Source organism: Dermacentor variabilis, chromosome 6 (genome assembly GCF_050947875.1).
Source record: "Dermacentor variabilis isolate Ectoservices chromosome 6, ASM5094787v1, whole genome shotgun sequence".
NCBI classification, from domain to species: Eukaryota; Metazoa; Arthropoda; class Arachnida; order Ixodida; family Ixodidae; genus Dermacentor; species Dermacentor variabilis.
The window spans coordinates 193,408,650-193,435,811 of NC_134573.1; the positions used below are offsets into that span (position 1 = coordinate 193,408,650).

The following is a 27,162-nucleotide window of genomic DNA, read 5'->3' on the forward strand; positions in this document are numbered from 1 at the left end:
TTTTCTCTCTGGTTCTTTCTTTCTTCTTTTTTTTCAAGCTGAAGGTAGTACTCTCGAATTCACCTCCTCCAGTACTCTACATCTCCAAGCTTGGAGCGGCGCCTGGCACTGGCAAAAACGCCGAGAACCAGTGGGGCTAAACTGATCCAATCAGGAAGGCTCACTAAACTTCATCAAAGACACTCCCTTACCAGAACAGGCATTGGCCTCCCTGATGCAGTATTTGGCCACTACCTCCCTCATGACTCCTACAATTAACCCATGAGCCTCAGTCTCCAGCAGCTGCGGAGCACCTGAACAAGGCGGCAGTCTGTGTAAAGCGTATACAGTGAAACCTCGTTAAACTGTAGTTGGCCGGAGCTCGAAAAAAGTACGTACTAAATGGTCGTACGGTTTAACCGAATTAGCATGAGATCGCCTGCTTACCTGTTGAAAGCGGAACTCAGAGAGAGTGCGATGAAGGGGCAAAAAACGTGCAGTATTTATTCACTTCGCACAACAAAAGTGTTATTTTTGTTTGATGCCGTGGCGGCCTAGCACGACGACAGCGGCCTAAGACTTGCTGAAGCTGCGTGCCAGCTTTTCAGCCAGCCCTCTCTTCTTGGCAAACACTGGCATAGCAGATTACTCATTGGTGTTACGTATTCTCCGTGCACGCGCACAGTAGTGCTGCAGAAGTCCTGGGGCACCTTTTTCATTGCTGGGTGCTGTTCTTGTCGCGACGATTGCATAAATGAGGCTGACATAACGCGCAGCTTCTGCCACTGCCAGGCCTAAATCGCCCATGCTGTCGCTTTCCGTGCCGTCCTCATCACTGTCGCTAGTCGACTCTTCGGCAACAACAGAGGCAACGATGGCAAAAAGTTGAACCTCGTAGCCAACATCTCTTCGCAGTCGCAGCACCGCTGCCGGGCAACTTCTTCGCATTCCAAGTGTCACACACCGTAGTCAACAGCAGATCCCTGTCGCGTGCCAGCGCCGACTTCTCCGTGTCATGTTTGATAGCACAGACGATGTCTAATTTTTCTTCTATGCTGAGCACTCGACGTCTTTTTTTTTTTTATCCGAGCTTCGGCATGACGCGAGTCCTCGCTTGCACGACGCCACAACGCTCTCTGGCATCTCTCTGGCATGGTGCCGAAATGATGTTGATGTTGATGTGGCTTCATGTGCAAACGCGCAGGGCGCTTGGAGGCCGTTGTTCCGATCTCTGAGGCTTGTTCTGCCGGGCCGCGCGATGGGCGTCTTGCGCTGGAGTTTGAGGTATAGTAGCGGCGCCTGGTGGCAGCGTGGGAAACGACATCTGGGTCGTACCAGCTTGGGTCGTATCGAGCCCTGGCTGTGGCGAAGCGCGTTTCTAGGCCTAGTTTTGCGTTGATTCACACTTTTTTCTGCCCTGTTGCGTGTACGAAAAGGCTCGTCACTTCTCACAGACCATGCCGACCACGCTGCGACCTCGCCGCAGCCTATAGTTTAACGAAAGCGGACTCTCCGTGTGCCGTGGGACGTACTGCTGGGAGCAGAAGGAATCGGTGACGCCGATCCGGAGATACCTAGCCCAGCCTCGAAAAGGCGTCACCGTCATTACTTCTGCGTCTTGGGCTGCCGTGAACAAGAAGGCCTGAATCCCAACATCAGATTCTACCATTTTTCTTCAAGGCCTCACGAAGTGGAGCGTCAGGCGCGCTGCTTAGCTGCAGTTCGTCGCGCTGAGTAAGCGAAACTTCGCGCCATGCTGACTGATTCGCCTGTCTTGAAGCTTGCTTGATTATCTGCATTCAAAATTTCGGTCTTTTGCACCTACAGTCTCGACAGCAGACCGACATAGCAGCAGGCATGGCTGGCAATTCACGACTTGAGACTTGGCCACAGCGACAATTAACAATTCGACCGATGCGAAGTGGTGAAGTGACCAGGTGTGTGCAAATGACCACAAATGGCTGGCCGATTCGGTGACAATTCACTACCCCACTAAGAGTAGCACCGGTTAGATAGTTAAATGTGCTCATACTTGACCTCAAGCCAGCATGTTGAGGCAGCGCAGCAAGGTAGTATTGATTACAGCAGATCGATGTTCGAGCGCTGTCAGTAAAAGCTACATGAAGCGAGCAGCGCACCAGCTCGCGCTGCAGCGCAATTCGCACGTACGTGCAAGCTCATATGCATTGCATTGGCTATTACCAGTTACTAAAAGGGACAGATGGCCGCTACTACAACGCAGGCATAACTACTTGTTTAGCGGCATGCAGTCAACAAAGATTGCAGGAGGCCCGCCTTTTCGCGGCATGTCGACAGACCGCTGCCGTCGCGGCGCGTACTGTCGTGTGCTCGAGCAGTTCCGTACACATGATGTCTCCTTATCGCTGCTGTGGATTCATTTATAGCAAGCATTTCATCGCGTTTGTACGCCTTAATCTAGCAGCGTGCAAACCTTACCTGAAGTTTCACTTCGTACGCAACTCGCTTCACTTGCGATTGACACCGCGCTAAAACTTTGCCGCTTAATTCTTGAACGGAGTACATGTATTTGGCATTGCATAATTTCTTGCCTTTACGCAGCGTGCCACCCTTGAAAAAATCTTCGGCGCCCGATATTCACTGCAGGCCATGATACAACACAACCGAAAGTGGCGGGTCCATATTGTGAACGTGCTTTCCGAAGCAGACGACCGAGCTTGGTACGACCCATTTTAGGACAGAGGGCGCTTTTTAGCACTTTTTTGGCAGCGCCCCCTGGGCAATGCAAGAGCTCCATGGAGGCTACGCGCCGCCGTGTTTGCGCGACAAAAAGTGGAAACGCTAAGTTTTAACCGATGCGTGCGCAATAAGCTGGTATGGTTTATGCGGGTACAAAACACATTATGTTCAATGGCCACTGAGTCGGGGATTTGACTTTACTACTTTTAAAACGAAACTACTGTTTAAGCGGGTACGGTTTAACGAGGTTTTACTGTATATCTAACCAGCATGTCATCATGTGCTGGGTGCCTTGGCCATAGGGCCATTGAGGGCAATTTCTGGCGGACGAGATGGCCACATCAATTGTTTCACAAGCTATTAATCCTACTGCTGCTGTCCCTGCAACAGATCTGAGGGCTTTTTTATGAAGAAAACTGTGAAACCACTGGCGACGCTTGTGGTACATGGAAACAAACAATAAGCTGCACATAATAAAGTCACAAATAGGTTTCTGGCTCTCTGCAATGAAATCATGCCGAACAGATTTCCTATTCTGTCATCTCAGAATAGGACACTATTCTACTCACTGTACTCTACTCTATTCAATTTTCTACTTAATGGAAATGAACTTCCTACCTGCGGAGAGGCTGACCGTCCTCCACGTCCTCCTGGAGTGTCGGGAAGCTGAATCTGATAAAGACATTTTCCCCAAACATACCGGCAGCATATTATTTCATTTCATTTCATTTTACTACCTTCAAAGCCCCATAGGGGCATTACATAAGGGGTGGGAATACATATATTTATTATACATCATTTTAAGAATAACAGAGCATAAGTTAGAATAACAGAGCATAAGTTACAACACACGTGAAAATTAAGTACATAATTCCATCTGGTACACACATAGATAGCATATCCCGTACATTTTTTTATTCCAAAAAATGGTCTGTCAGTCTTTGCATGAATGTAGGTGCACAGGTTATGGTGCGATTTGGTGCGATTTGATCCTAAGAACTGGAGGAAGGCCAACGTTATACTAATCCACAAAAAGAGAGACGTTAAAAAATTGAGAAATTATAGGCCCATTAGCTTATTTTCAGTATTGTATAAAGTATTCCCCAAGATAACTTCCAATAGAGTAAGGGTAACACTTGACTTCAGTCAGCCAAGGGAACAGGCTGGCTTCAGGAAGAGTGCTGTACTGTGAATTGCATCCATGTAATCAATCAGGTAATCGAGAAATTTGCAGAGTACAATCAGCCTCTCTATATGGTTTTCACAGATTACGAAAAGGCATTTGATTCAGTAGAGATGCCAGTAATCATAGAGGCATTAAGTAATCAAGTAGTGGAGGAGGCTTACGTAAACATCTTGGAAAATATCTAAAGATTCCACAGCTACCTTAATCCTCTACAAGAAAAGTAGAAAGATACCAGAAAGAAAGGGGTCAGACAAGGAGACACAGTCTCTCCAATGCTGTTCACTGCATGCTTGGAAGAAGTATTCAAGCTGCGTATTAAATTGGGACGGTTTACATGTAAGGATCAACGGCGAATATCTCGGCAACCTTTGGTTTGCAGATGATATTGTCGTGTTCAGCAACACTAGGGACAAGCTGCAACAAATAATTGAGGGCTTTAACAGGGAGAGTGTAAGTGGGGTTGAAGATTAATATGCTGAAAACAAAGATAATGATCAATAACCTGACAAGAGAACAAGAGTACAGGATTGCCAATCAGCCTCTAGTGTTTGCGAAGGAATATGTTTACCTAGTTCAATTACTCGCAGGCGACCCTGATTATGAGAAGGAAATTTACAGAAGAGTAAAAATGGGTTGGTGCACATACGGCAGACATTGTCAGATCCTGACTGGAAGCTTACCATTGTCATTAAAAAGGAAGGTGTACAATCAGTGCATTTTACTGGGGCTAGCATATGGGGCAGAAATTTGTAGTCTGACAAGGAAGCTCGCAAACAAGTTAAGGACCGCGCAAAGAGCTGTGGAACGAAGAATAGTAGGCCTATTGTTAAGAGACGGCAAGAGAGCGGTGAGGACCAGAGAGCAAACGGGGATAGCTGATACAGTTGAACCCACTTATAACGATATTGGTTTTAACAGTTTATTGGTTATAACAGTGAGAAGCTGTTGCATCATTGACGTTTGTGTTTTCCATGGTGAAAGAACCCGCTTACTACAATGCCCCTGTGCCGCATTATCGGTTATAACGATGAAATCTGCCTGCTGGGTGTCCGAGCCGAAATGTAGTGAAATGCGAAACCCTTGAAAAGAAAAAAAGGCAAAAAAACAAGAAATTCGAGCTGCTGCACAATGGGCTACTGTTCCAACAGCCGCCGCGCACTTGTTTTCCAGCCGCCTCCATGCGGCTCTCTCCCGTTGCCCTTCCACCCCTCCGAACGCGAATGGGCTACTCCCACAGCTCTACTACGCCCTGCCCTCCGAAACACGAATGGACTGTGCCAACTGCGCCACAGAAAGATTGCTCGCATGTTGCTCGCTGGCTCCTCATTTAGCGCAGTTCTGCGAACAGCTTGATCGCTTGCATTCATCTTTGTTCGTTGCGTCGAAGTCGTTCCTGCCAATGCAGTTTGTCAGCTTCGCTTGACTCGCTGTCGAAATGGAAGATGGCTAATCCGCCCGCTGATCATCGGCAATGCATGACATTGCCAGTGAAAAAAATGTGCACGGCTATAGATTTAGAAACTGAGTGCTTCGAACCGATGAGAGGATTGTTGCAAACGTGCTTGCATCAGGTAGCAACGATGACGACAGCAGCGATGATGCGGTAGGGCAGGATGCTTCAATGTTGCCCTCACAGGAGGCCCGGCAGATGATTCAGTCCCTCTGGGGCTTCGTTTTCGCAAGAAACCTTCCGCTGCACTACGCGGAGCACTTGGATGCCTTGGAGAAGGATGTCGGCAAGCTTCGCGTAAAGCATGCATGGCTGACGGATGTGCGGTTTTCTTGTGCAAGCCAGTGAGAGGTACATGGCGAGATGCTTCATCATCATCATCAGCCTGGTTATGCCCACTGGAGGGCAAAGGCCTCTCCCGTACTTCTCCAACAAGCCCGGTCATGTACTAATTGTGGCCATGTCGTCCCCGCAAACTTCCTAATCTCATCCGCCCACCTAACTTTCTGCCACCCCCTGCTACGCTTCCCTTCCCTTGGAATCCAGTCTGTAACCCTTAATGACCATCGGTTATCTTCCCTCCTCATTACATGTCCTGCCCATGCCCGTTTCTTTTTCTTGATTTCAACTAAGATGTCATTAACAAGCGTTTGTTCTTTCACCCAATCTGCTCTTTTCTTATCTCTTAACGTTACACCCATCATTCTTCTTTCCATAGCTCATTGCGTCGTCCTAAATTTAAGTAGAACCCTTTTCGTAAGCCTCCAGGTTTCTGCCCTGTAGGTGCATACTGGTAAGACACAGCTATTATACACTTTTCTCTTGAGGGATAATGGCAACCTGCTGTTCATGATGTGAGAATGCCTGCCAAATGCACCCCAGCCCATTCTTATTCTTCTGATTATTTCCGTCTCATGATCCGGATCTGCCATCACTACCTGCCCTAAGTAGATGTATTCCCTTACCACTTCCAGTGCCTCGCTACCTATGGAGCGAGGCACTGGAATGAGATGCAAGATGCTTGTGATGATCTTTCCTCAGCGTTTCTTCTGGATTTCTCAAGCTGACAGGCTGCCGTGGTAGCCTTCTCGCAATTTTTAAAAGGCCCCTTTTGGGGCCACCAAAGCGATGCCTCGGCGGTGCTCGCATGTCGCTTGCCACCTGTGACACCTCTTTGCAGTTGTTATAGCAGTGCCATTCTTTAACGCCGACAGCCAGGGCTTGTTACACATGATCAGAGTGCCCAGGAAGCAGTTAAACAAGTGTACACCATTGGGCAGCTGGGTGGTGGGAGGTAGTGGGGAGGGGCACTGGCCTCCCTGCCTGCATAGTTTTCTCACATCAGCTCTGCCATCCCCCTATTTTGATTTTTTCGTGCAACCCGGTTATAACAATTATCGGTTATAACAATGGAATTTTCGTGGCATTTGAATATTGTTATAAGTGGTTTCAGCTGTATTCTAATTGACACTAAGAGAAAGAAACGGGGCTGGGCAGGTCATGTAATGCATAGGTTAGATAACCGGTTGACCATTAGGGTTATACAATGGGTGCCAAGAGAAGGGAAATGCAGTCGAGAATGTCACAAGCCTAGGTGGGGTGATGAAATTAAGAAATTCGCAGACACAAGTTGGAATTGTAGGTGCAGGACGGAGGTAATTGGAGATTGCAGGAAGAGGCCTTTGTCCTTTGCAGTGGACTTAAAATAGGCTGCTGCTGCTGCCGCCGCCGCTGTTGCCTATTCTGTGCTTGACTAGCATAGTGCGGCCTTAGGCAGTCAGTGAAAATTGCGTCATAATTCATACAACATTGATGACAGTTGGGCTCTTTATTTCTGGCATGCTGTTGGCCTCTGACAAAGGCAGGTGTGGTGCCTGTCCCAGAGCTGCGACACGCTGTTCCGTTACTGTCGCTCTGTTTCTCTCTTCGCCTTCAGCGGTTACTGTTTGCTCACTGGGCTGTGGCTCTGTGTGGCTCACTTGCACTGCATGTGGAGACTGCCGTGTCTCCGCTGCCGCAGGTGATTTTGCGAAAAGCTTCAAAGCACCTGTTCCATTCTCTCGGTAACCTCCATTGCCAATGTATGTTGCAATACTTGACTTGGCAAGAAAGTCTCGACAGAAAATAGCAGGCACCGATAGACTATAGACGAGGCACTGTCGCCTGCTGCATCTCTCTTAACGGATCACTAGCCTAGCTGCACTGCTCGATTGTGCTGTGCCGAAAGCAAGGCAGAAAGTGGTGTCATCTTTCAAACGGATATTGTTCTCGCAGAGATGATGCAACACCTTGTCACCAAATAGGAGCACTTGCCCCAGTACCCAGTAATGCAGCAAACTTCTTTTGGGATATGGTTAGCTCAATGAATGGCGATGAATGGCGGGACAAGCCATAGGTGCAAGTAACCTGATAGTACTCGTGTTTGAGATCGTTGCACAGGGTCTAAATTGGATCCCGGGCAGCCTCATTCGTTTCCCAAACTACGCGTTCGCCCTTGGCTTGGCGAGTGGCCGCAGTCACGTATGATGTACTCCAGTCCACCGCACCAGTAGTAACGGCCACCGAAGCCTCAATGGCCTGGGTGCCCGTTGCTGCAATTAGCAGGCTGTAGCTTCCTGACTCTTTGGTTAGTGTGTGCTGCTCATCTGGTCTCGCATCGGCCTCGCATTCCTGCCATGGCACACTGCGTGCAGCGTTAGCTTGTACTGTTCTCAGAGCGTAGGTGTACGGGTTCAAGGCCCGGTTTGATAAATTCCCAATCACGTTTGACCTGCTTGTCAGCGAACATTGCCGACACGTCGACTCTAGACGAATGTGAAGCAACCAAATCACTGTTCTATGCACAGTAAGGCTCGAGTGAGCACCGAATGTGGAGGCGGTTGGTACGCTTGCGCCACAAGGATGTCTACCTTGATGCACTTTGTCTTAGCATTGGGTTCACCTAGGTCTCTGAGCCTACATCCCCTGAAGTAGGCCACGAAAGTTGGGTGCACTTGAAGTGTGACGTGCTTGACTTTCTCTGCGTCAGCTAGAGGGTTCGTGAGATGATATAGTTCGTCCATCACTCAAACCTACACCAGCAAGGACTCGTCCAGATGCTGGCTACGCTTCCCCAACTCTCCTGAAATGCCACTCAAAGTTGATCAGATGAAATTCACCGCTGAAGTTTGTACGAAGCTCCCCTACTATGCAGGCTCAGTGTCTGGCCAGCCAGAGCCATCAAGCCGTTTGCTTTTTTAGTGAAACAGGGACAATACGTGCAAGATGTTCGGCATCTGAAAGCCCAGCCGCTTACTGGTATTGTAGCCGACGATTGAGGTACTTGTTTGCCCTATAGTGATATCGTGATACCCACTGTAGGTAGGAATGTCAATCTTAACTTGCAGCCACTCACTGTGTGATGGGGCCTGCATTGTGTTCTGCAGAATGGCAGCTAAGCTCTGCATGATTTGCACAACGTTCTGCAACATTGTCTCGCTTGACGACAGACGGCACTTGACGGCAGCGACGAGGTGACCAATGTGGTTTGCCCCATCTCGGGCCTAACCCCTACCAATGTGGCATTTCTGTAATCCCCACAGTTCCATGTGAAACATCCCAAATCAAAGCTGCTGGCTTGTCCGGAAGTTGCTGTCACGTTGGCAATAGGTCTCTCGATTTTGTGCCGCTATATTTGACAACATGAACAAATTTGGGAAGTCTGGGAAGCCGAATTTGATCCACGTTGCTAGCACCAAATGTGGGCGCATGCACTGAGCATGGCTAGGGCCAAAGTCAAGCTCGTGATCTAGGCACACACTGTCTATCCGTGGTACTCCCCAACCCATAGTGCATGTAATCACAGCTACGTTGGGTTTGGGCAAATAAGGCGACCAGCTATATCAACTCTAACAATGTTTATTGCTGCGAGCAATAAGTGGCACTTGCATAAGGAAAGTCCACTCTGTAATAGGTAATAAATTGGCTTGCCTCGTTGCGTGTGATAGTCAGGCAATGAGTTCACTCACGAGTTGCAGGAGGTATCCCTGAGGTCATCGATCAGGTTTCAGGTTGGGAGCGTCAGAGAGAGTGTCTTCCCCGGTGACGCTTTTATACCTTTTTACCTTTGAAAGAGGAATGTCCTCGCACGTCGGATACCTTTTTCTTTTCCAGCTAGTCAGGGGAGAGGGAGAGGGGGGGGCTGCTCCGTCTGCGCTGTCATTCTCTGTCATGTGAATGCTAGCTGTGAAGGGATTCGATTCACGTCACATGCCACCCGACTGATTTGTCTGTGATCATGTCTGTTGCGTGAATCCAGCTTTATTAGCATTGCCGAAGAGGGCGGGTCGGGGATGGAGTTGCTGGCCAAGGATATGACATGGATGAGTCATGCATTCACGAATAGCGACTGCTTTTGATAAGATTTGAGCATTGTTGTATTCAGTTATTTCTTCAAGTCATACGCGCGGATTTAAAATTTTGGGGGGTGGGGGGTGCTATTATAACTTGAGGTGCGACTTATACGTGAAAAAATGCGGTATTTGCCTTTAGTGTGTTGAAATTAATTAAAGGTAGGAATTAACTGGAATGGCGGCCGCATTTCGATGGGGGGGAAATGCGAAAACACCCGTGTACTTAGATTTAGGTGCCCGTTAAAGAACCCCAGGTGGTCCAAATTATTCTGGAATCCCTCATTATGGCGTGCCTTATAATAAGATTGTGGTTTTGGCATGTAAAACCCCATAATATTTATTTAACTGGATTTGAATTAACGGAAATCTGCTGTGACTTAACGGTTCTAGAACTTCAAGGGCAGCTGCAGTATCTCTTAAAATGTGATTTGCTACTGCTTGAGGTCATGACTGATTTATTATTGACGGTATTTGTGTGTCAGGATTTTTGTTTTAGATTGCACTGCATTGGCAGTTTTCATTCTTGCAGTGTCAAAACATTGTTGATCACATTATCAACACATGTTAGCACACCTCCCGTCATCATTGAAACACGGCATATGATGTGCTGTGTGCAATTACATTGAGTGAATTGATGTGTACATAATTGGTATTGAAATAATTCAGTACGTCATGCATCTCTGTATGTTAAAGGACCATTTCAAATGCAGGATTGTCATGTATTTTTAAATAATTCAGTGCCAGGTTAATGAGGTTACACATTGTTAGTAGTAGTAGTTTACATCTTTTTTATTTGCATGACACATTGTGCCATTCTGCCCTGCCCAGCAGTGGTTTCAGACACTTCAGAGGACCTGACAGAATGCCTTTTTGACTTCTTCCTTGCAACAGATGACCCTGCCCACTGACTGTAAGATTACGTCTACTGGAAAATATGAAGAAGTATCCATACCACTTAGCAAGCCCCCGCCTCCAAACGTTGGCAACAACTTGGTTGAAATAGCGAACTTGGATGAGGTATGCTTGTGACGGGAGGCCTGACATGGAGCTTTTAAGCCCAAGTTTTCCTTGTGGTTCAAATTTTTTTAGCATGATGATATTATATGCCACATATCAGAACCGCAGACTTCCTTAAAGGGGCCCTAAAACACTTTTTGAACATAGTAAGAAAACATTGCCAGTCTGTAAAAGGCACTCCTGTGAACATGTGAGTCGAATAAATATTATTTCATTGCATGCAGCAGGGAATTTAAAACCGTGAGTCAAAACCAGGGTAGAATTACTTGCTGTTGTCGTCATGCAGCGTCATCACAAGCAGCGAAGCCCAACAACAGCTATTGGTTAATTTAGTGTTTGTGAGAACATTCGTATTAGTACTGTTATTGCAATTTTTGAGTTAAATTAATGAAACGTATATATGTCTGCAATCTCAAAAAGACAAAAAAATTATCTTTGCACTGCTGGTCTACACATGACGGTTCCACATAGCTGCATCTGCTGCGTGTGGCCTCCAAGATAACAGCGGTGTGCTGCATAGCGTAGTCTACTGTGGCCGCCACTGGGTGCCGTGACAAGCCCTCTCGCCGCCAAGACACACAACTTTTGTGCGAGGCTTTGTTCCCTTGGTTTCTCCTCTGTTTACCAGCACAATACTACGTCTAACTCCGCTTATTTTTGAAACATTCATAAAATTTTCGCAGTAGGAGATTCGCAGGGTGACATATTTTAATAGTGAGGTTTTCCCATGAATAATTATGAAACTGTTTTAGGGGCCCTTTGAGGGATCAGATCAGCGAAAGAAGTCAATTTCAGTGTCCGTGCTGCCTAATCTGCAGTACATGCAAACAATTTATCTGAAAATACTCCCAAAGTGCCTGAAAAATTATTTTGTCAGTCTGGATGGTGAGAAAGGAGCTCAAAATCATATACAGTAAAACTTGTTCATTCGACCGTAATGAATTCGAAAAATCTGATAATTCTGCCTCGTCAAGCAAATGCATTAATTGCATCAAAATCTTGTTAATTTGTATGTATTTGACATCACAATGGTTAATTCGGGCAACTCTCGGAGCTTTACAAGCACGGAGCGTGGAACGCCGTAAATGTATGACGCAAGGAAGCAAAAGTGAAAGTGATGCTAGTATTCAGCTGAAACAAAGTGGCAGAGTTCGGATTGCCATCATCATCAGCAGAAATGGTATGGGAATGGCAGGAACGCCGGAATGCTTAGTGCCTGTTTCTGCTTTTATAGCCTTTATCATTCCATTTGCCACCGCCCATGACACCGCACTGTCCCCCTGTGCCTTTGATTTCGTCCATAGTGACCATGGTTTTGTCCGCAGCAGTTGTGACAAACTATAATTTCATTTTGACTCGGCACACACATTGGCCGCGTACCTTCAGAACTGTATGGTTGTCGTCTATGTTGCCCCATTAGCAACCACGGTTTCGTCCGCAGCGGGTGTGGTAAGCAGTAGTTTTCTTTTGACACAATGCAATGTTCACGTAATGTCACAGACAGCCTATAGCGCGTCGCTGTGAGAGCACATATTCAAGCTGGGACACGCTGCTAGGAAAAGTCCCGGCAGCTATGCTACCTGCTCTCACGATAACCAATGCACCAACTCGTGAGAGCTGAGGCAGTCTGCTTCGGTTTGGGCCTCCGATAAGTGTGGCTTGGCGTGGTACGACGTTGCGGGAGCTCTAGGCACCCGTATTTCGGCTTTGCATCCTGAAAGGATCAACACAACGTACGTGCTTCCCACATGGGCAAAGGCACTGTGCGCGAGCGCAAGTCCTAGACACAAAGGTGTCGGCGGACGAGAGGAAGCATGTACACACTGTGGGTATGCGCAACTCTCGCGGATCCCCAGATATCTTGTTTTCCCCCATCTCCTGCAATCTCGCTTCACTGCGTGGCCTGCGTGACGCCCGCGGTGGTCGATGTGGTTGAAGCGCAGCGCAAGAGATGGGGCAAGTGTTGCGCTGCTACCGGGGGGAACCCCTCTTGGGGTTCGGGACAGCAAGCAGTTCGGACGTGCCGTGCCGCGCGTGCACCGACCCATGCTTTTGCGAGACCGTCTCGCGTGGCCGCCTTGGAACGCGCCACCGTTCGCGTGACTGTACGCGCGAACGACCAGGTGTTGAGATCCAGCATTGGGCGAACATATTCGCTCGCTATCCGGTCGTGGTGAGTCAGACTTATAGATTTGTCGCGCGCCCATCGGCATGTTTTGTGGATAGCAACTCGGCTAGCAGGCATTGATCTACGAAAGGTGCAATAAATGCCCTTGTGATTGTTTGCGTTACTGTGTTGTCGTTCCTTTGTCCCAAGAGTACGGGGGAGGAGAACCCACAACACATACCCAGCGATGTCCCAGAGGTAAGGGAAATGCTCCCGCTGAGAGCCGCTGACAGCCGGCTACGTCATGATGTCAGCGCCACCGCCGACAACTGGTCGCAATTGGGAAGGGGTGAGCCGTAGGAATGGCAGAATAGGCGAATGCCCGCGCAGTGGTGCTGGCGCATTCCTCAGTCCCCACAGTGTTTTGCCCCTTTAATGCATTAGCATTCTTTGGGCACTGCACGCTTTTCCCGGGGGCTATCCATATATCTATATATTTTTTGTATATTTGTATCAAACTGTTTTCCTTCCTACCTGGGTATGTGCTGCTTTTCAATGAATGTCTTTCATGCCAATGCTTTAGTGAGCTATGCCATGAATGCACTAGGTATGTGCTGCTCTTCAATGAACCTCTTGCCAACTTGGATTACTGAGTATGGGTCAAGCGAGGGAACAGTCTTCAGCGTTCACAGGCACCGACCACGCTTCTTGTCTTGGAGGCCAAATGTGGATTTCATGGCAGTGCTGCTAGATGGTGCAGTATTTACAGAAAGAAGTGCAATAGAGTAGCCCGGTTGCTACATGATGCGTTTCTCAGGCGCCATGCATTTCGCAGGCCACGTGCAGGCTTCGTGGTTGCGGCACCAGCTGGCGCGGAGTGTTCTTAGGGAAGCGCGAAAGAGGAGTCCCACTGCAGTACACGCCTCGTACATACCTCGTTTCAATGTTGGCAATACATTGTGTTGCTATATTGTTACATTGAAGAAGTCCTAATAAAGATGTATTTGCTATATTTACAAGAGAGACAACGATGCATAACCAAAATGGCTGTCGAGACCGATTCCACCTCTACACGTCAAATTGTCTTCTTCTTACTGACACCACTCTTAGTTGCACCGTAACATAACCCCCATCTGTAAAGGCGACGTCTTGATGCTGACTATAAGGGAGGTGAACTTGCGACAAAGGCTTCAGCCGAGACACGTGCACAACATCCGTGGGGACACGCGAGTTTAGCGGAGCGATCTCGTGGTTCACATTGCCAAGCTGACGCAATATTGTGTATGGCCCTATGCAACGCGGCAGCAGCTTCTCAGACAAGCCGACGCGGCGACATGGTGTCCATAGGAGGACAATGGAACCAGGAGGAAATAGAATGTCCCGATGTCAGCTGTCATACTGGATCTTCTATGCGGCCTGAGACTCGGTGAACAGGGAGCCAGCAATCTGGCGTTCCATGCGAGCTGCCAATCTGTCGTGCCGTGTAAGCCAAGGCGAAGAAGTTCTGAGCATATTCAGTGGGAGTGTTCGTTGAGGAAGGAAGCAGTGTGTCAAAGGGCAAAGAAGGGTGGCATCCAAACAGAAGGTAAAAGGGCGAAAATCCAGCGGTCTCATGACGGGATGTATTATAGGCAAAGATCATGAAGGGTAACATGCTTTCCCAATCACTGTGGTTGTCATAAATGTATATAGACAGCATTTCTGACAGTGTACGATTGAGCCGTTCCGTCAGTCCGTTTGTCTGTGGGTGGTAGGTGGTGGAAAGCTTGTGCTCGCCAGAATAGGAGCCAAGTAGGTCTTCAAGTTCTCTCGACAAGAAAGTGCGGCCATGATCAGTGAGGAGCTGGCGGGCTGTGCCGTGATAGAGGGTGACGTCATGTAAAAGGAAATAGGCCACCTGAGTTGCACAGCTTGCGTGCCAGTGAAGCTCGCATCATCACGTACTGGGTCGCATAATTAGTTGCGGCAATGACCCACTTATTGCCAGATTTGGACTTCAGAAAAGAGCTGAGAAGATCAAGACTGACACGAAAGAATGGTTTTGAGGGCACATCGATGGTGTGAAGGCGTACAGCGAACTGCACAGCAGGTTTTTTGAGGCATTGACACAGCGCACAGGCTGCAACGTAGCAGTGCACAGAGCGGTACAGGCCTTGCCAGTAGAAGCGGCACTATACGCGGTCATAAGTACGTGAAATGCTGAGGTGGCCTGCAGTAAGAGCGTCGTGTAACTGCTCAAGAACTGATGTCTGCAGATGGCATGTTACGAGTAAAAATTCTGCTACTTCAGGGCGTAAGCTGCGACGGTAGAGAACGTTGTCGCAGAGCAGGAGCATGCGCAGCATGGGCTCAATGTACAGAATTGAGATAATCGATCAGAACACGTAAGCAGTCATCATGCCATTGTTCAATGCGGATGTGGTGCAGATCGGAAATGGCCAGGACGCAAGAGTCAGTGTCATGCGCATCATATTCAGGGCGGTCGACAGGATGATGAGAGAGGCAGTCAGCATCCTTGTGCAAATGGCCTGACTTGTATAAAACAGCAAATGAGTATTCTTGGAGCCGTAGTGCCCATCTACCCAATCGTCCAGTGGGGTCTTTGAGTGAGGAGAGCCAGCACAAGGCATAGTGATTGGTAACCACAGAAAATGTGCAGCTGTGCAAGTAAGGGTGGAATTTGGCAGTTGCCCAAACTACGGTAACACCGGGCACTACTGTTTGGTAATTGAAAAATTCCGCTCGCCGGGTGACAGGAGGCGAATGGCGTATGCAATTACACGCTCCGAGTTATGCTGCCATTGAATGGGTACAGCCCCATTTCCATGGCCGCTGGCATCCATGTGAAGTTCTGTGGTGGCAGATGGATGATAATGAGCCAGCAGTGGGTAGCCGTGAGCAAGCATACGAGGGAGGAGTAGGCTTTGTTTTGAGCAAGGCCCCATGTGAAAACAACCTTCTTAAGTAAGTCAGTGAGTGGGTGAGCGGTTTCGGTGAGCTTGAGATAAAATGAGGGAAATACAAGCATCGTCCAACAAATCTTCTTAGGTCTGCGGTGGAAGACTGAACAGGAAAGTTCTGGACAGTGCATATCTTGTCAAGGTCAGGTTGAGCGCCAGCGGCTCTTGATTGAGATGGCCAAGAATGGTAATTTGACGGCATCCAAAATGGCACTCGGGTGAGTTCAATTGCAGGCCGGCACTTCGGAACACAGGAAGAATAGCCAATAGATGCGTTAGTTGACTCATGAAAGTTGGTGAAAAGACTATGGCATTGTCTAAATAACAGACATGTGGACCATTTATAGCCATAAAGTAAGGAGTCCATCATTCTTTCGAAGGTTGCCGGGGGCATTGCAAAGGCCGAACGGCATAACCTTGAATTAGTAGAGGCCATCGGGTGTTACGAAGGCAGTTTTCTCACAGCCCATGTCATCTACTGAGATTTGCCAATAGCTTAATCGGAGGTCTATCGAGAAAAAGTACTTGGCTCCATGCAAGCAGTCCACGGTGTCATCAATATGCGGCAAGCAGTGGCGTAGCCAGATATTTTGTTTCCAAAGGGGGGGGGGGGGGGGGCTACGTTGCAGCTTGCCCTCCTCCTTATAGAAATTTATGATGGATCGAATACATGAACAATAACTGCATTGCCATTGATAAAGATGCTGCAAATGAATTATTGAATGCTACACACTGTCAAGACAAGTAAAATATGTATTTTTTCATAAAAGAATATACTAGTATGTCCCAAAAATTGTGCCCGAAATAACTGATATCATTGCTTCCATGTTCTTTGTCTATTTAATAAGTAAAGACATCACATAAACTTTAGAACTATATCAGTTCGAAACCAGCAAAGCAGTGCATGCTGCCTATTTGAAAAATGTAAAGGCCGTGAAATGAACAAGTTGAAGATAAATATGTTAATGAAACTTTGTCAGTCACTAACCTTGTTTACGTTTTTGTACATATGCAACAGCCAGAGAAAAAGCTCAATGACGCTGTCATTTGTTCCAATGTATTGTGCAGGAGCAGCTGTCACCTGTCGTGTATTGTAATTACACTGAAATTATAGTTGCAACAGAGAGCACATATAGAAAGCAGGAGTTCTGCAAAATATACGAGGGTGAGTCAGATGAAAGTGGGCCAATCCGAATATATGACAAACTGGGTACTTTATTTAAAGGTAGTCTCCACGAGCATTTAGAAATTTGTCCGACTGACTAACGAGTTGCGTGATTCCTGTCTTATAAAATTTCTTGGGTTGCTACTTCAAAAAGTCTGTAACTGAATCTTTCACGTCGTTGTCCAACACGAATCTGGTTCCCTTGAGCTGTTTTTTCAATTGCCGCAAAAGGAGGAAGTCGCAAGGTAACAGGTCTGGGCTGTATGGCGGATGTTGCAGCGTTTCCCACATGAACTTTGCCAGTTTTGTGTAACGACATCGGTGACGTTGGGACGGGCATTGTCAAGAAGCAAGATGACCCCATTCGTCAATTTTCCATCTCATTTGTTCTTGATTACGACACGCAGCTGATCTGGCATTTCACAATATCGGAAATGATTGATACAATCGAACCTGGCTATATCGAACTTGAAAAAAAAACGCCTATCAGTTCGATATAGAGCATAATTCAATATAAGCCTGCTAAATAATTGGATGTCATAAAAGCACATACCATATATGAAATCACTTTATTGATGAAACTAGCTTAGTTTCGCATGAAATAGTCCTGCATTTTCTTCTGCTTGGGCAATTTGGCTACTTGCGATGCACACACTTCTCCACATTGTCTAAGGAGTCTGTGCAGCTGAGGGCGCAATCTTCTGCATTTGCGTAGAAGCACCAGACTAGTGCGAGTGCACCTATCACTTTGGAAAATGTGGGCAAAGGACCGTCGTTGCGTCCCTCATTGTGTCCACTTTCACTTGTGCTCGGTACGATGTCGGCAATGTAGTCTTCGTTTTCGAGCACTCCCGTGGTCGCGGCACCATCATTTGCACTCACAATCTCATCCACCGTTGATTCGTGAACAGCTTGCAGAAATTCTGGCAGCTCGCTCCAAACTTCGCCAACACCGGTAACAGCTTCGTCGCCTTCATCAAAATTTAGTCATCACCAAGCACGCGGAAGCCGGCATGGCTGAAGCAATTTCAGATGAACCACTCGTAAACGGCCGTGCGTACACGTCGGGTGCCACGTGCACTGGGTCGTGAGTTTGCCCACTTTAGCCCTAATCTCCCCCTTATTCTTCAACATCGCGCTGAGAGTGCTCCTCAGAATCCGCGTTCCACCTGATTTATGATTTCGAACTTCACAACAAAAGGCGAATTCTGCCGCTCCATCATGGCAACACAGCGGGAGAAGGCCCACGAGGCGCACACACAATGAACCAGAAAAGCAGCAAGACAAGTCACACTTTCGCCATCTTGCACGATGAGGGCACAAGAGTTTCTGATTGGCTGTCTGAGCAAGCGCTGCGGGCGGGCCAGAATGATTTTTTGCAGGGGGGTGTCGACATCTCGTCTGAGGCAGCGCGGTCACGGTAGGGAAAGCGGTTTGACGGAGCCGCGCCGCCGGGCTTCCCCGCCACTGCGAGGGAAAGCCAACTTCTTGGCGCACTTTTCCGCCGCTTGACGTTCGATATATCGGCAGTTGCTGCTATTTTCGTTCGATGTAAGCGTAATTTTTGCTATATATACTCATTGTAAAGGCCCATCCACGTTACCGGCACTGCAACTCGCCGCACGCCGTTTGCCGTTTGCGGACTGCCGTTCGACGGTGGTTTTGCTAGTGAACGGCAAGATTTCTTTGCCATATAGAGGATTGCTTCGAGACCCATTTGTGCGGCAGCCGTACAGCGAAGTGGCCAATCAGCGACCGACTCTGACACCGACGGCAGCCTCACCGCAGCTTATCGGTTGGAGGCGCTGGTATCGTCGCTAGGCCTTCTCCTCTTCACTTCAAAGCTAAAGCTGACGGTGCTTCGGAATTAATCACCGATGCTTACAAGCCGCAATATTTTCTTACCGATGTAGTCGCTCTTCGCAAGAATAATACATAAAGAAGAAAATGCGCTAATATTAGCGGCACCGCCGCCGGCTGCGATGCGAGCACAGCTGAGCCGGTCGTCTGCCGCCGGTAGCCGCACACTGCAGCCGAGCTCGACAAGTATCTGAGCTCTCGTTCGTCATTAACGTTTGACAGTGGATATTGTGTTTCATAAAATGTAGAATTTGTGCGTCACTTTATCTGGCGGAAATTATTTTGCTTGGAGCAGAAGCAAAATATGTTTGCGACGTCGGAGGCACACATCTTCGCGGTCGTCGATTGGCCTGTCGTTCATGCAGCGGGCGGTGCTCCAGTTGAACTGCTGTCTATTTTGGACACCTCTCGCGCGGCAGACGTTCTACGACACCGGAGACTGGTTCGCCATTACGGCATGTTTGCCGCTAGGTTGGACGTGCCTTAACTATACCGTGTCCAGAAATTGTTCGATATATAGAATAATTCGATGTAAACGAGTTCGATATAGTCGAGTTCGATTGTAGTCTCTCCAGGTTTAGCAAATTCTATCAGTAATGAATCCTGACGATCGAAAAAAAAAGCCAGCAGCTTTCCGGCGGAAATGACAGCCTTTGCTTTCTTTGTGGGTGGTGAATTCGAATGTTTCCACTGTAAGCCTTGCCATCGTGTTTCAGGCTCATAATAGTGGCACCATGATTCGTCCCCGGTTACAATTGCAGACAAGAAATCGTCACCCTTAATGTGATACCGGATCACATGAGTCAAGGCAGTGCTGAACACCTCAGCCTTCTGGCGGTGGTTCAAAATCTTGGACATCCATTGCGCACACAAGAGCCGATAACTGAGATGCTCATGAATTATGGTGTGACCCGAACCATGAGTGATGTTCACACACTCTGGCAGTTCATCGATGCTTATCCTCCATTCTTGTCTAATCAGCTCATCAACCTTTGCATTGCATTGGCGGTGATTGCACATTGGCTTTGGCCCGGTCTTGGATCGTCCTTGCAACTTTCATGCCCTTTAAACTGTTTCCTACAATGCTTCACAGTGGCCAATGAAATGCAGTGTTCAAAGTACACGGCAGCCACACGGTGACAAATTTCTTTTTGAGAAACACCTTCAACTGTCAAAAACCTCACGACACCACGCTGTTCAACTTATGGAGCGCAGTCATGTCCAATGCAGTGTATGAGAGCATTAAAGAACAGTTATCTTCACACCTGCGTGTAACTTTTGTAAATGAAAGATGCATGTGTGCTACTTGCATGCCTCGCAGATGATCAACAGAACCATTATTGCGCTGGGTTGGTTAGCTCACTTTCATTTGACTCGCCCTCGTACATTAGAAATGCGAAGATACAGTGGAATATACAAATGCGAAGATGCAGCTACATTGTACTAGAAGGGGGCAGTGGGCTTACTCAGCGGCTCTTCTGATGCAGTTAGCATTGCATCCTAGAGGTGGCGCCAGAGACAACTTCAATGGAAGCTTTGCTTTCAGAAGTAGAGTGACCCCAGCAGAAACTTTCATTTTCCTTGTGCTGCTGTTGATTTCAGTTCGAAGCAGTTCACACACTTATTTGCTTTTGATATCGGTACACTTTACATTCCTTACATGTCTTTAGCAAGCACTATATTTGTTTAGGCCACATGATATTTGCTAGAACAGTACCTTGCGGAAAAGGACAACGCCAATTTTTCGCCGATTTGCTGCCTATCCTAACTGCTAGACTTTATGCAAATAAGTCGTCGCCGACGGATTTTGCTTGTGAGGAAGGGGCCTTAAAAAAATAATTCGAAAAACAATCTTGTTAAATTCGACCGAATTCGGCCGAAAATATAGTTTCATGTGGTGTCGACCTAACCTAAAATGATTTTGTATCAAGATTATGATCGGTAGTCCACCAATGAATTAGTCAGAAAACAGTGCGCACATACTTCCTAGCCAAGGTAAGAAATTGCAGGTAGACTAGCCAGATTAGTGCCTCTGCTTAGTCAAAATAAAGTTGTATGGTTTAAATATTTCCATGTTTCACTTTAGTTGTTTCACGTGTGACAGTAGCCTTCTGCATTCATTATTAGCCATCATTATGCAGTTTCACTTTTGTTTTGCTTATGTATAGCAATATAAGGGTTTTGTCGATGTCCCGAGATGGCTCGATCACTGCAAAGCATACTCATCCCTTGCATGCACTGTGCTACAAAAAGGAAAAAAAATTCATGTAGAGATGCCCCTGGTGGGCGTGTCCAAGTACGTGCACAAGCATTGTGCCACATGCTCACCTCCACGCAGCCTGGTGTCATTGTTGATGTTATGGAACTTGATCCGACCAGTATAAACCCTTATCAACCCTCATCGATCGTCCGCTTATCATGTTCTATAGCGAACGTAATAAGGTAAGCTTAATTAAGGAGAGCTCATTACCGCAGTGTAAATTAAGGTTAAGGTAAATAGTCATATTTAATTAAGTTGTAGTTTATTAAGGCACTCGAACCCTCGATTTTGGTGAGAGAACAGCACAGCACATTCAGCTTAACACCTTTGGTGTTAAGCTGAATTAGGGTTCGTTTAGCGAAGCTGATGCAAAACCACCACTACATTTGCTGAGCGTGGCATGCAGTGTTTTATTGATCGTTCGGGTGCTTGTTTTGAGCTTGTTCTTTATTGAAACACATGCAGTTGTGTGTGCTGTATGACTGATTTCAATGAATGTACCGTACTTACAGGCTTAATGATCGCACTTTTTTTATAAAAAAATTGATGCACATTCAGGGGTGCGATCATTACGCAGGTTAAATTTCCCTCTAAAAGAAACATTTTCTTTTTTAATCCCGCATTTGTTGCGGGTAACAAGCAGGCGGCTGCCGGTGACAGTGTGGAACACCGAAACGAAAATTGCGGCTGGCAGAGCAAGCCGAACGCTCCGAATGCGATTGTTTTTCTTTTCGTGAGTACATTACGCGCATTGAAACAGTTTCTTCCATGTCAGTAATTAATAATATTGTTAATATCGGCAAGTTTGCGACAATAACGTAGCCATGTCCACTTTGAGTGTACAGATGGGCGCGCTTAGGTGCCAGGGACATAGAAACAGATGGCAGGTGTGCTGCGGAAACTGTGGCATTTGTCTTCACTGCAATCCTAATGTGGCACGTTTCTGCTAAGGGTGGGCGAATATCTTAGCTGCATTACAAGCGTCAACGTACGAATGGGGTAGACTTCTAGCGTATCAGTGTAAACGTGGCCACTATCATTGCCGCTCACAATTTGTTGTGTGCCCACGAGTGCAGACGAGAAGAATAGAAGGCCACCCTTTATGTTTTTGTTGTTGACCAAAAAGCCTTACGAAGCCTTCAAATAATATTGCTGAGGCAAGTTTACTTGTAGTTTTCTTTTTCATTGAAGTGTGGAAAGTGATCAAAGGAATAAAAAGGGGCATCTGCTTAATAATGCTTGGTGCGTGCAGACCATTTCGTAGGTCTTCAATAGTCGTTCGCGTAGCATTCGACAGCTGCTTAGTGCGACCATCATTAGCTAGACTTGGCACATGACATATCACGGCGACAAGTTGAGGGTGCGATCACTACACGGGAAAAAAAAAAAAATCGAATTTTGACGACAAAATTCAGGGGTACGATCATTATGCGAGTGCCATCAGTATGCGAGTAAATACGGTATATGCATTGTTCGCTTCACTTTGCTGAGTGTTTGTAGTCTCTGCCTTGCGTGGATATGAGCCATTGCATTTTTTGCTTGCTTACGGGGATATGAGCCATTAATGGGGTATGAGCCATTTATTGTCTTAGGTGATGGACAAGTTTCTTGTTGGGTAGGCATAGAAATGCTTACGCGTTTAAAACACATGCAACAACGTCCACAGCAAACCGACGCAGCTCAGCAACTTGGGTTATTACGCTTGGATGTAACTCGGGCCGCTGTGCCGTTCCTCCCATGTTCCATTGAATCCAGCGGCAGCACAGCCACTCGGGCTATCAGAGAAGCACATATTGTCGACGTTCGTGGAGCCGCCGTGTTGCATTGCATCCGCCGGCGAGTAAGCCCCCTGCCCCCTTCCAGTACACTGTAATACAGCTTCATAAAGTGCAAAAAAGTGTCACTGGAAACAAAGTTCCCTGCAGATATACACAAAACCTCGCAGTAATAGTCTCCAATAAATCTACATATCTAAGAAAAAGTCGCTGTATATAATGCGTCAAACAAGGCAAATAATCATGTTGCGCAATCACAGATTCACGGAATCATAAGGCCCGCCGCCACTCCGTCCAATCCCCCTGATGTATTATGCACGACAGAAGACGGTGCACATCCTCCCAGCTTTTCTCGGTTGTGCACACAAGACTGAGCCACCATCGTTGGCTCATCCATGCCACTCCCCACCCCCCCTACACTTTCACTCGCACACACAGCATGCGGTGCGTGGTCATGATATTATCGCCCTTGGACTTCATACAGAACATAACGGCGACGGCAGGAATGCGCCTGGAGTGTCCATATAATTGCTATCGCAATAATAAAATAAGAGTATCTGGCAACTGAAACTTCCCGTGGCCCATTACTTTCCACAAAGAAAGAAGTAACGAAATTGAACTTTCACCATGCGACAATTCACTGCGCCGCCACAATGTCTTTCTTTTTCTTTTGCGGGGCAGGGGTGCCGAAATGAAAAAAAAAAATGCAATGGAAAACGTGTTGGGCCACAATCAAATGCCTACTTTCGGCACCTAATGTGGCTACCGAAGGAACATCGAAGAAAACGCGAGACGCTTGGTCCACAGAGAATGATACGCATACTGCTTGGTATCCTACACCGGTAAGACAAGACTTACCGGAGAGGTTGCGCTCAAGCAAACGCATTGCAATCCGTCGAGTCCCCGCAGCAATGGCAGCGAATGACCATTGTTTAGAAAGTGTCCAAAACTCTGCCGGGCGGAAATCCACTAGGCCAGAGAAAAATGAATGCGCACCAAAGTGTGGCCGCGCAGTGGTCGGGGCAACACGAAAAAAGCACATGCGCTCTGGCTGGCTCTGGCCGCCCACGGGTAGCGAAAACAAGAAAATTGATGAAGCTCAATGTGTTCTTGCGAATAAGTCAAAGTAGAAAAATAAATAAGAACATAGTTACTTTTCCTGGCTTTAGTGTTTTGACATAGATGCTTTGACGCAGGGGAAAAATATTTTATCTTTTTCTGTGACATGACGGCACAAATGAACCACCACAGCACTTCGTCTCATTGGACCTCGCTGCGTTTTTTGTCAACTTGTCCGATAGTGTGTTGATTTGGCTTGTCTCGTATGTTTGGATGTACAACTTTAGAAAAAGTCAATACACCTTTGGAATCAAATGTTTATAACAACATTAAACCCACAAAGTTCTGGAATTCAAAATCTAAAGCACGACTTTGGAAGTGTCAAGGCACCTTTCGCATCAATAGTTTATGTGATGTTTATACTCATAAAATTTTGGAATTGAAATCCATGCGCTCCACAGATTCTGCGGCCTCCGCGAGATGCTGTGACGAACCCGCTCGCCATCAAATTTCCCTTGAAACTTTGTGCTCAGATGGGGCTCCATGCGTTATGTGACTTGCGGTGCATAGGCGTTGCCGTGAAATCCAGCCCAAGTTCGCGCCAAAATGTCTTTTCGAGCGTGAAAAAGACTATGTAGAGAAAAATGGAGAATGATTTCAGATGCCAGGGGTTGTTTTGGATGGTAATGTGTGGACAGTACAAGAAAAGTTTTGGGGGGGGGGGGTAGGGGTGCTGAAGCCCCATTGACCCCCCCCCTCCCCCCGGCTACGACCCTTGCGGGAAGGAATAGAAATCCTTGCATGTGATTTTGTTGAGGTGTCTGTAACCCACACAAAAGCACCGACTGCCATCCTTCTTCTTGACTCCCCACGGACACTTGTCGTTCAGCATATTGGATACCGGCGGCGTATCGGATTGGCGTCTCCGGTGTAAATACAGTGGGTGACCACCAATGTCTGGGCTAAAGGGTGGCCTTCAAGTTCAAAAATGTTGCGATAAGTTTCTAAGAGGGGGCAGAGGTCAGCAGCTTGCGCCGGAAGAAGATCAGGTGCAATCATCTTGCTAAGTTCGTCTGTGAGAGTCAGTGAATCAGAGATTCCTCCTGCAGAGGGTGATGGAATTTCGGCATCAAGAGCAGATATCTTGTAATCGTTCACAGGCGAAATGTCGGCCAAAGACATGCCTTGAGGAAGAATTTTAATCAAGCAGTTAAATTTAAGGAGAGGGAGCGAAGTCTGATTGCCTGTGACAGTGATCATGGTATGGGGAATGGCCAAATTTCTTTCATGCAGTATGTCAGCGGTGGGACATAGTACATAGATGTCAGAAACAGATGGGTACGATAGCAGAGTGACATACATAGTGGCTTGAGGTGACATGTGGATGTCTTCGGGAGAGCATAACTGTGGTTGTGTGACTGGTGGACTAAAGCAGCCGTAGGGCAGTTCAGGCTGAATGACACTAGACACGCAATCAAAGAGGGCTGAGTGGCACGATTAAATGTCTAAGCCGAGTATGATGTCTTAAGGGCATTGTTCCAAAACACCAAACAGAACAGTCATTAGGCGCCCCGCGATGGCAATGCAAGCGGTGCACATACCGAGCATGGTAGGCATTCCTCTGTCAGCGAAGTGGAAGGTGCGTGATGCAGCGGGTGTGGGAACTTTGTTCAGGTATCGGCGCAATCGGGCACCCATCACGGATACGTGTGTGCCAGTGTCAATGAGTGCGGAGACATTGACACTATCGACTAAAACGTCCATCAAGTTCTGTTTGGTCAGCAAAGTGATCAGAGTGTTTTGTGGTCGAGTTGTCAATGCAGCGTCACCTCCAGGAGCGGTATGCATCACTTAGTTTTCCAGAGATGGGTTTCAGGTTGCATCGGGGATGGTGGGCGACGATCCTGCGGCGATAGGAACGATGGTCGACGAGCTGGAGGCGAATGGGACTGGCAACATCGGAATGATGATGAGGGCCTGTTACAAGAAGCATGAGCGTCATTGTTTGGCTATTGCAGTGTGAATGGAGGCTGGTAATGACGCTCGCTCTGTTCAGGGTGATAATAACTGGTGAAAGGCGGTTGCAGAGGGGAGGAGACAGTACAGTTGTTACAATGCCGAGCAGCGTGACCGAAATGCCGGCAGGAAAAACAGATTGTCTGATCGTCTGCTATTCACCATTTGGCTGTATTTCAGCAGCGTGCAGGATACCGCGGACCACTCGATAAACCTGGAGCATGAGACCATGGTGAAGCGGCTATGGCATATGCAGAATGAACTCCAAGATTAGCAAGTCTTTCTCTGGCTATTGCCTGTACAAGTAGTCCTGCAGGCAAGTTGTTTGGCTCACTGGAGTGGGAAAGAAGGGCTGCAGGAGCCATGGCTTCAAGTTCCTGCTGCACTACAGTCGCAGACCAATAAATTGGATGCTTCCGATAATCTGGACATGCTCGCTAATTCGGACATCCTCACGGTACCGCCAAGGGCCCTGTAGACCTAATGGGTAAATACGACCGCAAGCTCTACATTCCATTATCGGGACTCTATACGTGGCTGTAGCGTATGCTAACTCTGCCTCCATTATCTCCTCTGGCAACCTCGACGAGATACCAACTATGGCCTGAGATTACAAGCTAGATGGTAGCCTCTGAAGCTTAGGGTTGGTCGCTGCTCTACGCCTCAGAGATTTAAGTGCTAATGCCAATCTTGGAGGCTTTGCTTGAATTGTGAGCTTGCATCAGCATCGCAATCATCGTAGTCTATTCCGGCACCCCTGTGCATGGCCCACTATCGCAATTCTGTTTGTTGAGTTTGCCTTCCGGACAGCGCTCTGCTGGCTCCAAAAAGTCTTTCTCGTGAAGTTATTGACAGGCCAGGTCAATTGGCACCAACGGTGCACTCGCAGTCCGAATTAGCCTGACTCCGCAACTGAAGAGGCTGAACTGCTGCCTACCACAATGAGCTCAAATGTGGGCATCATTGATAACCTGTTAGGTTGTGGTGTGCCGATTCCTGCCGCCATTACATTTGAAGACTTTGCAGACTTCGACAGGCGGTTTCGTCATGTGTTGAACAGAACGATGACGAAATAATTGAACAGGTTCTCCCACCGTCAAACAGTGACTCTGACTCTGATGATGATGTGCTGTGTACTCCGGAGCCTTCACATGCAGATTTGACTCAAGCCTTTGCAGTCATTGCGTCGGCGTACAGCGCAACTCAAAACTGGCAGAAA

At 47.5% G+C, this 27,162-nt stretch overlaps 1 protein-coding gene across 6 annotated transcripts in view; it reads left to right on the top strand.

Moving 5' to 3' along the window:
• obe (activating signal cointegrator 1 complex subunit obelus) overlaps nt 1-27,162 on the top strand; it is a 465,382-nt gene that overhangs the window by 43,000 nt on the left and 395,220 nt on the right. For all 6 annotated transcript variants that reach the window (XM_075697239.1, XM_075697242.1, XM_075697241.1 and 3 more), the window contains exon 8: nt 10,616-10,741. In XM_075697239.1, the coding sequence (XP_075553354.1) occupies nt 10,616-10,741 (126 nt within the window). The remainder of the gene's footprint in view (nt 1-10,615; nt 10,742-27,162) is intronic.